Source organism: Nothobranchius furzeri, chromosome 15 (assembly GCF_043380555.1).
Source record: "Nothobranchius furzeri strain GRZ-AD chromosome 15, NfurGRZ-RIMD1, whole genome shotgun sequence".
Lineage (NCBI taxonomy): Eukaryota > Metazoa > Chordata > Actinopteri > Cyprinodontiformes > Nothobranchiidae > Nothobranchius > Nothobranchius furzeri.
In genome coordinates, this window is record NC_091755.1 from 41,324,787 (window position 1) to 41,339,918 (window position 15,132).

At 41.2% G+C, this 15,132-nt stretch overlaps 2 protein-coding genes across 4 annotated transcripts; one reads left to right on the forward strand and one right to left on the reverse strand.

Annotated features, from left to right (window-relative positions):
- The first annotated feature begins 1,624 nt into the window (after positions 1 to 1,624).
- LOC107390474 (F-box only protein 6) lies at positions 1,625 to 5,194 on the forward strand. Of its 2 annotated transcripts, none has more exons than XM_015967205.3 (6): positions 1,625 to 1,929; positions 3,239 to 3,488; positions 3,573 to 3,687; positions 3,790 to 3,885; positions 3,949 to 4,084; positions 4,817 to 5,194. In XM_015967205.3, the coding sequence occupies exons 1-6, from the start codon at positions 1,852 to 1,854 to the stop codon at positions 4,961 to 4,963; spliced, it is 822 nt and encodes a 273-aa protein (XP_015822691.1). In that variant the 5' UTR covers positions 1,625 to 1,851; the 3' UTR covers positions 4,964 to 5,194. The 2 variants fall into 2 exon arrangements, with proteins under 2 accessions (XP_015822691.1, XP_015822692.1); XM_015967206.3 differs by having other exon boundaries at positions 1,778 to 1,929; positions 3,321 to 3,488.
- A 3,172-nt stretch (positions 5,195 to 8,366) lies between these two features.
- Positions 8,367 to 13,970, reverse strand: LOC107390475 (cell division control protein 42 homolog). 2 transcript variants are annotated; one of them, XM_015967209.3, is made up of 6 exons: positions 13,850 to 13,970; positions 13,165 to 13,305; positions 13,011 to 13,083; positions 12,570 to 12,679; positions 9,851 to 10,048; positions 8,367 to 9,053 (listed from the first exon to the last, which is right to left on the reverse strand). In XM_015967209.3, the coding sequence occupies exons 2-6, from the start codon at positions 13,267 to 13,269 to the stop codon at positions 8,964 to 8,966; spliced, it is 576 nt and encodes a 191-aa protein (XP_015822695.1). In that variant the 5' UTR covers positions 13,270 to 13,305; positions 13,850 to 13,970; the 3' UTR covers positions 8,367 to 8,963. The 2 variants fall into 2 exon arrangements, with proteins under 2 accessions (XP_015822695.1, XP_015822694.1); XM_015967208.3 differs by lacking the exon at positions 8,367 to 9,053 and adding an exon at positions 9,146 to 9,688.
- Between the last annotated feature and the right edge of the window lie 1,162 nt (positions 13,971 to 15,132).

The window sequence follows — 15,132 nt, forward strand, 5'->3', positions numbered from 1 at the left end:
AACACATTTTCCTTTGTAAGGAATTTGAGGCACTTTTTTAAAACAGGTTGAACTTGTTTCCACACATACTTGAAAAGTATTTGACCGTATTACTTTCAAAGCTTCTGTTGGGTAACTACAGATTTGTTATATTTTACAAAGTAAGCAAAAATAAATGTTGCCTTTTGGTCAAAAGATTGTTTCTGTTTACAGTTTTGGAATCACTTTATTTTACATTGTAAATTAGCATTTTTTTTGAGCATGACCAGTTTAAAGAAAAATAAAAAATTCCCATAGCTTTAACTAACGTGTACAACAAAGTAGTTAATCCTGAACCTGACACTCTTTGTTAATATTGATTGTGAATTGATTTAAATCGAGAATCGATTCTGAATCGAATCGCCACACCGAGAATCGGAATCGAATCAAATCGTGAGTTGCTCTATATTCACATCCCTAGTGTTTACATTCTATTTCTGTAGGATATCAGTCAGGGTTAAAGCTAACAAATGGTGAATTTAATAGTTTTTCATTAAAGCTTAACAATAATCCACTAACATTTTAGTTAATATTTAGATTACATATAGCTCTAGAAAACACTGGCAGGTTTTGAAGCTGTGGAGGAATGGTCCAGCACAGCTGCAGGGGTGGGATGAGCCGAAGATTCGAGGAACAGCACCAGGTGAATTTGATTGGTGCAGATGGTCAAACCAGAGCAGAACCCTGTGGCTTTTCATTGAAACTAAATGTCCTTAAAAAGAATGAATATGAAACAGTATGTGGAAAAGTATTGCCACTCTTTCACAAATCCAAAACAGCATTTCAAAAATTCAGCTAAGAGCTAAATCATTCGGTTCAGGTTGGAACAACTGAAATCAAACTGGTTAAGGTGAATATGGTTCAGTGGCTTCCTACTTTTCAGGTTGAATCTGAACTTAGAACTGAGAACTGTTGTTTCCACAAAAGCTTTGAAAAGGACAACAGCAAGTACCACAGAAGCCGCTAACATCTACAATATCTGGGTCGTTGTAGACACTGGTGCATTCCAGCTGCTGTGTAACTGTAGCCTGTCAAACCACCATATATATATATATATATATATATATATATATATATATATATATATATATATATATATATAACATCATCATATTGGATGATGTTTCAGTGTAAAATAGTTCATTAATGCACAACGTCCCATATAAGCAATAAAACGAATGTAATCAAATACATGAAAAGTGCCTTGTATACAAATGCAAGTTTAATAGTATATAATAGTATACTAAATGTAATGATATTGTTAAAGATGAGGGGAGGAGCGAGTGGAATCCTGGGGGTGGGGCTTAGCAGTACCCGGAACTATCCTTCAAGAAAAAGGATTCGCGCTGTTCTTATTTTACCGGCGCACACCAGGAAACCACAGACATTTTTACTCAAGCGGTTTCTTAAAAAATAAATAAATAAAAGAAACGACATACATGTTATAGCTCTGTCAAACATTTTGACAAATATACACACGAGGATACTTGGACTCTGGAACATCCGGGACTTTTTGTCAGCGATTACCCTGGGTGAGTCTCGGGGCTCTCTCCAGAAACTCTTCTGAAAAACTAGACTTCACAAAGTGCTTAACTTTCATTTGAAACAGAGATTCCTGAATGGAAGAGCGTTGACTATCAGTGTAAACGGATAATTATAAGAAGTAATCTTTATTTTAGACTCCGAGCTGTTTCATCTGGACTTCAGCTTCACTTCCGTGTTTGTAGAAGGTAAACAACGACCGGAACCGTGACTCTTGTAGGTTTCTAGCAGCGGGCTGGAGACCTAAAACAGCGCCCGTAGAAACGCCTCAGCTCAGAGTTTATTCCTGACATGAAAAGGAGAAGTAAAGGCATGGGGACGACACACAGCACGCCTTCACCTGCGCCAGAGTCATGTTCAAACCAGGCAGTAAGTTCAACACACAGATCAGTTTATTCTGAGCGTGTTTTAGTCACATTTAATCCAGGAACTGCATTAATGATTAAAGCAGGTGGTGTGAGCCGATGGGAGGGACTCATTTAAACTAGTATGTACCAGGCTGAAGTCAGCCTCTCATTCTCCTAATGGGTGATTCACACTGACACTGACCAGAGCCAGTTAAACTAGCTATTGTCTAGACTGTTTTTACCTGGAACAACCATTTCTCACAAAGAGCAGAAACTTTAAAATGCAGTTTGTGATTTTAGCCTTTAGCTGACATTAAATGGCTCAGCTGCTAAAGATGAAGATGGTTCAGTGGCATCTTCTTTAATCAAATGTTGAACTAAGACTAACTTGTCTGAGGCTTTGGGGACTGTGCTCAGCAATCTAAGGCAGTGGTTCCCAACCTTTTTCCCAAGGGACCCCGTTTTTTACCAGCAAAATTTTTGACGACCCCCTCCCATTCTCTCTTCCAGCACAAACAGTATTAAGAAATGATCAAATTGTTCTAGCACATTTTAATATGCTTTGATTCAATAGATAACAGTAATAGTAGGCTCCAGTACAGAACAAAGTCATTAAACCAAACAGAGCATAATGTGCTTGACAGTTTGTATTACGTTTCTGAACACATTGTTTCTTGTAAACACTGATAAATCAATCATTCCTTTCAATAAACGTTTGACACATAAAAAATACACTGATCAAAATGTACTTAAATGTGTATATTACTGTTTATACTAGATTATTTACTGTAAAGGCTGTGATTAATCAACCAGTCCTATCTTTAGTGAACTTTTGACACTTGAAAATAAAACAGTGAGCTGAGCAAAATGTTCTTAAAAGTGTGTTACTTTTTCTGTACTAATTATTTCCTGTCTTAATATCAGTAAACTTTTCACTCATGAAAAAAAAATGTGAGCAAAATGTAGGCTATAAACAAGTAATAAATGAAGTTTTAACCCCTTAAAGTGGAGAGGTCCTGGCGACCCACTGAGAGGCTTTGGCGCCCCCTTGTGGGGGTCGGGACCCCCAGGTTAGGAACCACTGTTCTAAGGCATAAGGGGACCATGCATGAACACCCAGTGGTGCGTATGAAGAGGGACATTTTGTCAGAGACCTGGCTTTGGTTTGAAGTTTTTGTGTCCCCACAAATTCCTTAGAGATGAAAACAAAAGCACCATAGAAGCGGTTTATGTCTACGATGTCTGGGTCATTGTGGACACTGGTGCATCCCAGGTTCTGTCTAGTCTAAAAACTATAGATATGATAATTTTTGTGTTTTGGTTCTTTGCAGATGTTCTCTCTTCCTCCAGACATTTTGGAGGAAATCTTCCTAGATCTGCCCCCTGATCAGGTTGTCTGTGTGAATCGGTTAGTGTGCCGCCAGTGGAAGGAAGTGGCCGATCAGGAGTCATTCTGGAGGGAGAGGTGTAGAAGAGAGGGGTACCACCCCCATGGTGCCTCCAAAGTACCCAGTGACTGGAGGCTGTTTTACTTCTTGTGCAAGAAGAGAAGAAATCTTCTTAAGAACCCAAGAGGGGAAGGTGAGAAGCTGCAAAATTTAGAGCTTTGGGCCATTCTAGTTTTATTTGTTAAAAATAATCATGTCTTGTTTGCCTTTTTTTTAGATACGCTTCGTGGCTGGACATTAACACAGAACAATGGTGACAGATGGACGGTAGATGAACCTATGGTGCCACATCCAAATGAGGCAGTTCAGAAGAACTTTGTGACGTCTTATGGGTGATTATTTACCAGCTGTGATCCGGAACACACACGCTTGAATTCACATGCTTCATACAGCTAACGCACAAGATATTTACTCTCATACGCTGTTGATTGCAGCATGTGCCTCAAGGAGCAGACGGTTGATCTGAAACATGAGGGTTACAGTCCATCCTTTATGGACGAGTTCCAGCCTCCCATCAGAATATCAGACTGGTAAGAAAACGACCCTCACGAGGTGCAGCAACGTGTCCCTGATGTTTGTCTGTAATGTGTTAGGTATGCACCTCGGTGGGATTGTGGCAGCGAATACACGATCTCTGTGCAGCTGCTGGATGAACGGAAAAACGTGGTTCAGGAATTCCATCCTGATATCGTTTACTTTCCACAGTGGAACGATCAGCAATGGTGTCAGGTACTCAAATTCAGCTAGTGTTCTTTCTGCGCACTACGTGACTAACCCCGAAATTCCACTACCTCCGCTCCGGCACGAACTCCGCAGCAAAATCGGTCCCGTTGTAGTCAATCAGAGCTGTTCCACTACTGCGGCCGTGCAGCGCGGTGCGCCATCCGGCAAAAATAGGATCGATTCCATTTTTGCCGGACGCCGGAGCACCTCCGCAGTCAATGGACAGAAATCACAACCGCCCAACAGGAAAGGGAGCAAGCACAACTTCCGTTATTTCACAATAAATCGATAAACAAAAGGCGTTTTTTGTTTCATATGCACAGGTTTAACAACTTTTAACAACTATCAATGGCGGCTGAACTTTAAATGCTCAAAAGTAAGCCATAAATACAGTTTCTACTATCAAAGCAGTCGCCCTTCGTTGATCCAAACACTGCTGATCTCTCAACACAAATGATGGGCAGATTAAACAGCTCATGCCGATGCTTCTCCCACACAACGGGTGTTTGGATCTAACTTCCGCGTTTATTGCTCGGACTGTATCGCAAGATCTCGAAAATCCCGCGCATGCTTGTTTGCGCACCTCAGGTCTCCGCACCGGAGGGGAGCCGTTGTAGAGCGGGTAGCAGTAAAAAATGAGTTCGGAAGCGAGCGGCTGCGGAAGGCGGGGGCGGAGCGGAGGTAGTGGAATTTCGGGGTAATGCTCTCTGTTTTACATGTGTGCTGGTTATTTTGTAGATGACCCACGTATTCCAGAACTATGGACCAGGAGTGAGATACGTCAGATTTAGTCATGGTGGTAAAGACACACAGTTCTGGGCAGGATGGTACGGCATCCGTGTCACAGACAGCTGTGTTGAAGTGTGCCCAGCCCTGGACTCCTAGCCCACTCGTCGATCCTGGAATGGTTTATAACATCCGCTGGTTGAGCATTGGTTGATTTATAATTTTGGCCACCAAAGCTTTTCTTCTTCGACCTTTCAAGTGTTCATGTCTCACGTGGTGAATGTGTCCAAGTGAAAAATTATCCTGTTTTGAGTCATCCGAATATGAACGCAACAGGACGTCAGTTTCACATAAAGGGTTAACGTGTAGGAAAAGATCCATTTCAGAGTTTGATTCCTACATTGGATCTCCTGGAATTACAGTCAGTCCCTATATTATAGTGTTGCTGGTTGCACTTATCCCTCCATCTATTCAGCCGTCCCACCCGACCTTTACAGCTGTAATCGCTTCATCCTCACTCCTCCATCCTGCCTTTAACCGTTGTTAAGGAGTATAACCTACTACTGGAAACATTATACCTGAAGATCAACAGCAGCAGTTTGTGCTATGTACAAATGTTATTATAAACGCACATGTATGTATGTATGTATGTATGTATATAAAGTGCACTTTGAGGATGTCACTGTAGTACGGTTTCTGACCTGGCTTGTCGCTTGTGCGTATTGTACTAACTCCTGCTATTAACCTGACTTTTAATTGACAAATTGGTGTAAGAAATGACTTATGTGAAAATCTAAAGCCCTCCCAAATAATGTTAAATGTACTGAAAAAAATAGTTTCACTGAAAAAAGGATGCATCATCTAATCAAGATAGGTCAAAATCTGGCAAGACAAAAGTGTTGTCGCCTGTACAGAAAATGATCAACTTTACAGCAAATCCTAAAGTATGTCAGCAAATAAAGTGGTGGCGCTGTGAGATCCTAATTTAATACCTTGTATGACTTCCATGAGCTTGAAGGACGGCATCCATGCAGATTGGCAATGATTCTTACAACTTATTGATGAAGTCATCAGGAAAAGCAAACAGTCTTGCATGCCTCCCAGAGTTCATTATTCTTTGTTTTCGTCTTCCATGCTTCCTCTTTCATCCTACCCCACATGTGCTCAATGATGTTCATGTCTGGTGGCTGGGCTGGCCAATCCTGGAGCATCTTGATCTTCGCCTTAAGGAACTTTGATGTGGAGATGGAAGGATGCGATGGAGCACCCTCCTGCTGCAGAATTGGCCTTTTTTATGGTTTGGAATATATGAGGTAGCTAAGATTTCTTGGTATTTTAGACTATTGATGTAGCCTTCCACTCTGCAGATCCCTCGCACACCCCCATACTGGATGTAACCGCAGACCATTATTTTGCCTCCACCAAACTTCACTGTTTTCTGGGTAAATTTCAGCCCCAAGACGGGTTCCAGTAGGTCTCCTGCAATATTTGCGGCAACTGTGGTGCAATTCAACAGAAGATTCATCTGAAAAATCCACCTTCTGCCACTTTTCCAGCGTTCATCCTTTTAGCAGGCTGTGGGACTTGGCAAACACCACACGGGTTTTCAATTATCTTGTTTAGTGCTGGCTCATGGGCACTGATTTGACCATAGAGGCCATTTTGAGACAGAATACGACAAACTGTTCTGGTTGACACCGGGATTTCAGGTGACCAGGTGTCCTGGAGCTCTGCTGCAGTTGAAAATGGGCTTGCCTTGGATTTTTGAGCCAACATACGGTCCTCTCGAGCAGTTGTCTTGCAGGGTCTGCCTGACTTGGGCTTGTCAAAAATGTCTCCAGTCTCTTCAGATCTTTTCTTTATCCTCTGAACTTGATGCTGAGACGCAATGAAGGTGTGTGCCACATCAGCAGTGGATTTGGTCTTCAGCCTCTTGATAATCAGTCTCAGGGTGAATCTTAGGCATGTTTGCAGAGGTCTAGTTGCATTGAGACATCACACAAGTTGCTTGGATTAAAACGACCCATTTCTTGAAACAAAATCTGCATGAGAATTATTTTTTTAGCGGCACTTCGGGTCTATTTGTACACAAGCGACAAAACTTTTGTCAGAACTGTATTTAAACATTTAGAGGCCCCAAATCCAGAACGACTCTGCCCCAGTTCTTGCTACCGCAACGAAGCCAAAGCATCTTTGCTCAAGGTCTGATGCAGGAGCCTGACGGCCGCTTCCTCACTCTGAATCAAGTCAAGCTCCTGGAAGTTCCTACATGACTTTAAACTTATGTTACAATAATCGTGTTGAATGAACATGTTTTTTTTTATTATCTTTATTTCATTCAAAAAAAATAACACAACAGATACTAAACAATATTCATGAAAACACAATATATATTTGAATGAAAGGGAGCAGATAGAAGAAAAAATCTTATTTTTGCCCCCTTTTTAAACTTAAATATCAATTTATATTTGTGCAGTTCCTCACCAGTTCTTTCAGTCCCGTAACTGTTCACATTTGTTAATTATTATGTCCACATCAATTGTCCGTTGTCATATCCACTCAACACACGTGATTTAATGTGTAGACTGAACACTTTTAGAGTTCTTGACTCTTTCCATTCTCTGTCCAGGCAATTCCACAACTTCACACCATTCACAGATATGCTCATTTCCTTCATTCTTGTTCTAAATCTAGGTTTTTTGAAGATTTCAAATCCCTTCAACAAATAACTGCTATCTCTCTTTTCAAATATATGCTGAATATTCTTTGGCAATGTACCTTTATTTGCTTTATACATTATATGCAATATTCTCCAGTTGACCAAATCATGAAATTTAATTACTTTATATTTTATAAATAATGGGTTAGATGGAGCTTGTTTAAATCTAATAATCTGTGCTTTGACCAACGATGCTTTAAGATGAATATTGTAGCCTGCATACTGGCGTCCGATGGTTTTCAGATACAGCTCCTCTGTTAGAACATCTAGCTCCATTACAACACCCCATTCAAAAAAAATCATTTTATTAACTATATACCCGACTGTCTGAATTAATACGAAGTGTGTTTACGATCCCTGAATAAGTAACTAAACATTCAAAGATCAGACTGACATTTCATTTTGAGATGGAATTATCAACCTTACTGGTCATTTTAATACATATGTCAATGATAACCCGACAAATTAGAGATTTACTCATAATACTGGTTTATTGTGCTTTTATTACAAGTAAGGTACAGTACAGTCATGTCAAATGGAATAAAAATCAGATTTCTTTCACTTCTGATTTCAGTGACATCTCTGCTTTGTGGAGCTTTATTAGTAACGCACAGATTTCATACAGGAAGTCATTTACAGATCAGCCCACGCCATCGCCCTACAGTTGGCATTATTCATACAAATATCGGTTCAGTCATTTAACTTTTGTTTTCAAGACTCCAAGCTTGAAGCAATGCAAGTGTGTTTGTTATAAAGCATTTCATTAACTCTGAGTTAAAGGCAGACACGCTTTTTAACTTTAGATCATTCCGTCTAGCGGTAAAGCACTCAGCCGACTTTAAATACTTTGTGATTTTTCTGATTCTGACCTGAATGATGACGTTCAGATCTGTCGATTTTCTCAGGGACACTTTGGTGATCTACAACTGGACTTCTTTCCCACCTGTGGTCTCAGGTGTTTTCAGTCAGGTTCTGTCAGATTAAGCTAAAGCCAATTTTGGAATGAATAAAAAAAAAAGTTATAGACAAGGAGGAGTTTTATTGCCGTTATAAAAGCCGGTGATAGAACGCCTTTTAAACAACTTTCTGGGGACTTCCAGTTATCCATCATTACCAGCTTACGTTCTACACGCTTTTAATAAATGCAGAAAACTATCCTATGCTGCTTCGTTTGGAATAACATTGCCACTAAATTAAACTGTCGAGTAGAGGTTTCCTCTATTGTTGATAGTCGAGATCCTTTCTCTTCTGAGACCATTTCAGTGGAATCAAACGATCCAGGACAGAATAAAAGGGCGACTCGACGTTACGTTACATTTGCCTTTAGGTCACGTCAGCGAGGATGCTAATATTTTATAGTATCTCAACTCATGATGGAATGTTCTTGTGCAGTAGTTAACCTAGATATGGAAACCGATGTGAAGGAGGCGGCGAAGAATCTCAGAGCAGAACACATCCACGTCTTCTCTTAGGTTCGGGAGGCTCCAGGGCAGCCAGAATTGCCTCATCAAACACATTCTTTAATCCTTTCTGTAGAAACAAGATGCCGTTCAAAATAAAAATGTCCCAGATACACAGGAGCATCCAGAGGAACCACATGCAAAATGAGTCTGACTAGAAAGTGAACAGGGCATTCAAAATGTTCCTTTATTCAAACAACATACAAGACTCTCCTCATAGTGACCAGAACCCGTGGAAAAGTTACGATGCAGCAGCAGCAGCAGAGAGAAACTGTCTAAGACAGAATGCAGCTTAGTATTGGTATTATTTCTAAAGGATGTAACAGATGAGCTCAATACTGAGATAACAGAACGTTGTTTCAACTAAAACTCAGTCTAGTTCAGGTAAATCAGGAGAACGGAGGACTCAAGATTGGCACTATCATTTTTAGGCCGCACGGGGAGTTGTGAGTAGGCCAAGATGAACAGAAAGCACACGTGAACAGAAGGGGAACAGTTAATGGACACAGAGCTTTAAACTTTAAAGAGAGAGTGGTTACTTAAGTGAAAGATATTTCTTTACGATGAAAAAGCAGCAGACCATAATCGAGAGGCAAAGCCAGATGCAAGGAGACATCAGAACAAACAGCATTTTCTCTTTCTCTGAGTTTCTGGGGGCTCTAAAGCAGCTAGGATAGCCTCATCAAATACGTTCTTCAGTCCCCGCTACAGAGAGAGAACAAAGGAGAAACAAGTGCACACACAGAGTTAAATCACGCTTTAGCCAGATGCTGTTAACTAAAGACAAGCCAAAGCACTTCCAGCCTTTCTGTTAGTGTTAAATCCATGCTTGTTACACACGTGTAAGCTGGGGGGGGGGGCGCTTACCTGAGTCAGAGCTGAGCACTCTACGTATTTGACTGCCTTCAGGTCACGAGCCAGCTTTTCTGCTGTCTCGGGGGTGATTGGCTTCTGTTTGTTCTTAGCCAACTTCTCCACTGTGGAGGGGTCATCACGAAGGTCAATCTGAGTGCCTACCAACAGGAACGGGGTCTTGGGACAGTGGTGCGTTATCTCAGGAACCCACTGGAAAGGGGGAGACACGAAGATGTCAAAACTCATCTCAGCCATTCAAAGATTACTCTAGATGAACCAGATTATGGAAATAATTGCTCATGGGCGTTTGTGTAAATATTAGACTCATTGTTTAATTTGGTAACGAGGTAAACCTAAAAGATCGTCCCATAAGAATAAAGCTAATTTAACAATGTCACTGAGATAATGATCAGTTTGCAGCGCTGAATTAAACATCCACCTCACATCAGTGCACCGATTCACTAATAATGGTTTTAAACATTCCATCCATTCATCCATCCATCCATTCATCCATCCATCCATCCATCCATCCATCCATTTTAGTCCGCTTAGCCGAAGTCGGGTCGCGGGGGGAGCAGCCTAAGGCGAGAGGCCCAGACTTCCCTCTCCGCAGCCACTTGGGCCAGCTCCTCCGGGGGAATCCCAAGGTGTTACCCAGCCAGGTGAGAGACATAGTCCCTCCACCGTGTCCTGGGTCTACCTTTAGGTCTCCTCCCGGTTGGACGTAACCGGAAAACCTCACCAGGGAGGCGTCCAGGAGACATCCTGACCAGATGCCCGAGCCACCTCAACTGGCTCCTCTCGATGTGGAGGAGCAGTGGGTCTAATCCGAGCACCCCCCGAATGACCGAGCTTCTCACCCTATCTCAAAGAGAGAGCCCAGCCACTCTTCGGAGAAAACTAATTTCGGCCGCTTATATCCGCAATCTCGTTCTTTCGGTCACCACCCAAAGCTCATGACCATAGGTGAGGGTAGGAACATAGATCGACCGGTAAATCGAGAGCTTCGACTTCTGACTCAGCTCTCTCTTCACCAGACATGATTACGCACAAGTGTGACGCGTCAACCCGGCCTCACAGTAAGATCGGGTTGGAACTGTTCAGGTTTACGCAGACAATCTTTACATTTAGAATTGGCATACAGATATAAAATTAATGCAGTAAAATATAAAGCATTTTATTTAAATATCCAGTCATTATTTTACAAGCACAGAGAGCCGCGTCAGATGGATGGAAGAGCCGCATGCGGCTCCAGAGCCGCGGGTTGCCGACCCCTGTTCTACCTGTTGTGGATTTAAAGACATTTAAGTCATTTAGAACAGAGGAAAGAGCCGCAGCGAACTCCGCCGCTGTCTTCGTTGTTTATGAGAAACTGAGCGTCCCTGTGTGTGTGACGTCCGCGACACTGTAGTTTTAGAGCTGTAGTCAAAAATGGCGTCTGGCAAACATCTTTCTTTAGAATAAAGGCTTTTAGCGCTTCTACTTGTTGTTTTAAAGACGTGTCCAAGTCCTTTAGAACAGAGGAAAGAGCCGCAGTTAAGTCCACTTCAGCCGCCATGTTTATGACAAACTCGGCGTTGAGGTGTGTGACGTACGCTGCTCAGCGCTGATTGGCTCGGTTAGAATTCTCAGGGGGCGGGGTTGTTTGAATAGGAGAGTTCCCAGAGCCTTTCTCTGTGCAGAGTTAAACAGAGGAGGAGTCTGGCAGGCCCGGCTATAGTAACCGTGATCACCTGCACTTTACGACTAAACCATTATCTGAACTATTGTCCTTGTCCAACCATACATGGAAAATATTTTATTTACTGACAGAGGCATGTCTAACTCTGCTTCAACTGGTCTTTTAGCTTTTCCGTTTTTGGCCTTTTCCCTTCTAATCTTTCCAAAAGTAAAGTACGAAGCTAGCATCTATTGTTTATGTGATAATCTACCGTTTCTACTAGGGATGGACAATATATCGGCATCAATATCGGTATCGGCCGATGTTAGTCATTTTAAAAAAAAAAAATATCGGTTCGATAAATAAAACCGGGCCGATATTAACAACCGATATTTTTTCCATCTTGTCTCCATTTGTTTGCCTAATTCAGAGGGTGAGGGGGGTGATGTATAATTGTTTAGTCACGTGAACAGTGAATTAAATCATCTCAGAACTATAAATGTGTGTGTTGTGTGTACATAACGTAAAATCAGCTTTTAGAAGCATTAATGTCAGTGTATCGGAATCGTCCCAAATATTTCATATCGGTGCATCACTAGTTTCTACATGCCGAATCCATTTAAAATGAGCCATATAAGTGTTCATTTGTTTCTATTTTAAGCTAGCAAAACAAAACAAATCTCAAATAACACAGAAGTTATGTAAACTAATGTTATGCTATTTAAACCACCAAACTCAGACTATATTGGGGTTGGTGTGTACTATTAATTAGCTATTGTTTCAGCTGATGTGAGCATCAGCTCTGACCTCAGTGCACCTCGTGATCCTGGTACTGGCAGTCCATTGGAGGGCCTTTGACTCAAAGCCTTAGAGTGATTTGTTTTTTTCCGCTTATCAGCTTTAAATGAGAGTAAGAAGTGATGCAATTCAAAACAGCAATTTTCTTTTATGCTAATGAGGGAGTGACTTCTGTAGCAACTACTTCTTTAAAAAACGAACCTTGCTTACAACAGAGTAGGATATGACAATATTAGAAAAGCCAGTAAAAACTCATGTCATACAATTACTCACCTTTTCTTTAACGTTCTCAAACGAGGACGGTGAAACAACTGAAAAACAGACTAGAAAGACGTCGGTCTGAGGGTAGCTTAGAGGTCGTAATCTGTCATAATCCTCCTGACCTACACAGAGACCAGATGAAAAATGTATTCAGCGAACAGAAAAAAAGAATGTGTCAAGTTTAAGCGTGTTTCATACTAGCACTAATATCTTTGTGCAGCTGACCAATGTCATTATGTAATATTCTTCCATTACAAAAACAGATGGTTAATATCATGGAATATTACACTGTGCATTAAAATTAGTGGAGTTTATGAACCTATACAGAAAACACAAACTAAGTTTTCACTTATTTGACTACACAATGATTGTTAGGAAGATTGTGTTTGTTGAAGTAAGCAAATCAATGTTAAACGTACACCTTAGAGGGATATAAAACTGGAGACACCATACCTGCTGTGTCAAACAAGCCCAGGGTGTATGGCTCACCCCCGATCATTACAGTAACTGCATAGTTGTCGAACACCTACAACCAAAGCGTTGAATTAGTGCCACCTTGGAGAGGAAATCTGACTTTATTTGTGACATACTGTCCAGCAGAACTTACTGTCGGTACGTATTCAGAAGGGAACTTGTTGGTGGTGTACGAAATCAATAGGCAGGTTTTTCCCACTGCTCCATCACCCACCACCACACACTTGATAGTCTGCATCTCTGTGCTTTCTGCTGCTACGGGCAATGTCGTAAGCTGCAGGAAGAGGGGGAGGTGATACCTCTCAAAGGTTAGGCCGATTCACATTTAAAATGTACACAAGCTGCGACTCTAAATAATGTTGGGCGCGTCTTGCCCTTAAAATACTAATATTAGCCTGTTGGACCAGTAGGACTCCATAGAAAGACAGTTTCCTCACATTAGCTTATCCAGGCACACCCCATTTTCATCAAAACGGTCCGAAAGCTAACGCTAGCGATGTTGTGCTTTTCACTATAATAATCTGTCTTAAACTACTTTTTGGGAAAACAGCTATAGCTCCATAACATATCGTGGGGTTCTTTAATCTAACCAGCAACACAATGCAGCAAAAATGTGTTTGTTTATAGTGTAACAAACTATGCTAACGCTATCGCCAAACAACGCTACTCACAAAGTTAGCTTAGCACACTGCCAGCTAATGGTTTACGTGTTAGCTACTGCTAGCCCATTTCGCTTGGCTAAAACAAAGCTTTAGAGAGAGAGCTGATAAGTCAAATGACCGAACACCAAGAAGAGAGGACACATTTGGGCAACATACCTGTGGATAAGTTAGCTGTTTGTTTCGCCGGGCGTTGGCACCAGCGAGCTTAAACAAGAGCCGAGTCCTTCCTTCCACTGGTCAAGATACATTGGCCAACACAGGAAGTTGTCTTCACAATAAAAACCAACATCAAACACCAAACATCCAAAATCTTCATACTGTGAAAGAATAAAGCAACAGCAATAAACGAGCGTCAAATTAAATAACATATTTTCTATACTGTACCTATTTGTTCCGGTTTTCGCTTTTAGACACAGAAACAAAATGCACTATGCTTTTGTTTTGAAAACCCACACTCCCTTGTCATGCTGGGTGTCTTTTCATCATTTTTGTTTTCCGTGAGTGGTTCCAACTGGTTCATGTAGCAGGAGCAGTGATGTCACCTCACATCCCTCTGACCTTGTATCCTCCCCAGAATGAACATTTGCTCTGATGGATGAATTTTTAATGAAACCCAAAAACAGGACCTCAACAAACAAAGTATTTGTGATACAAATGCGGTATGATCTTAGAAATGATAAATGACCTGCACTTGCATAGCACCTTTTTGAGTCAGAGGACTCCAAAGCACTTTATACTACAATGAATCACTCATCCATTAACACACTGATGGTGATAAGCTACATTGCAGCCACAGCTGTCCTGGGGCATGCTGGCAGGAGCGTGGCACCTGCACAGGCACCACAGTCCCTCCCACCACCACTAGCAGATATGGAGGGTGAAGTGTCTTGCCCAAGGACACAACAACTGACATGACTGACAGAGCCCAGGATCAAACCCACAAACCACAGGGCGAACTCCTAACCCCTGAGCCACCGTCACCGCAAAGGGATAAAATTTCTTTTATTGTATTGGTTGCAAGGTACCATTTATGGTAAAAATGCTGTGGATGATTTCATATGTCTATAATAAATGGACGAGTTACTCTGTCCTCTTTAATCCTTTACCACAACACACAAATAAAAATGTGTTTGATAACATCACTGGTTATTATCACAGCCCTGTTTACAGAATATATCTGTTGCATTTCATGTTTTTGTCCTCCCTATTTTGAAAATATCTGCGATCATGACTGGTAAGGTGATTATACCTCACCTGACTACCCTGACAGGTGAGTTATTAGGAGGATGAAACAGAGGCCAATGTGGGAATGTTGAATTGTAACAAAATATAATAAATAATAGAAAAATGAACAAGATAATAATCATAAAATAATCTTTATTCTTTGTTGTTTTTAAATGTTTTGAATCCCACATTTAGAAATAAAAACAATGTAACTG

Excerpts from the sequence above, each read along its gene's own strand:
- LOC107390474 (XM_015967205.3), top strand. The coding sequence starts at position 1,852 with ATGAAAAGGAGAAGTAAAGGCATGGGGACGACACACAGCACGCCTTCA. Across the intron at positions 1,930-3,238 it reads AGTCATGTTCAAACCAGGCA|ATGTTCTCTCTTCCTCCAGA; the intron begins GTAAGTTCAACA and ends GGTTCTTTGCAG. Across the intron at positions 4,085-4,816 it reads ACGATCAGCAATGGTGTCAG|ATGACCCACGTATTCCAGAA; the intron begins GTACTCAAATTC and ends GTTATTTTGTAG.
- LOC107390475 (XM_015967209.3), bottom strand. The coding sequence starts at position 13,269 with ATGCAGACTATCAAGTGTGTGGTGGTGGGTGATGGAGCAGTGGGAAAA. Across the intron at positions 12,680-13,010 it reads GGGCTTGTTTGACACAGCAG|GTCAGGAGGATTATGACAGA; the intron begins GTATGGTGTCTC and ends GTCTCTGTGTAG. Across the intron at positions 9,054-9,850 it reads AGTGCTCAGCTCTGACTCAG|AAAGGATTAAAGAATGTGTT; the intron begins GTAAGCGCCCCC and ends TTGTTTCTACAG.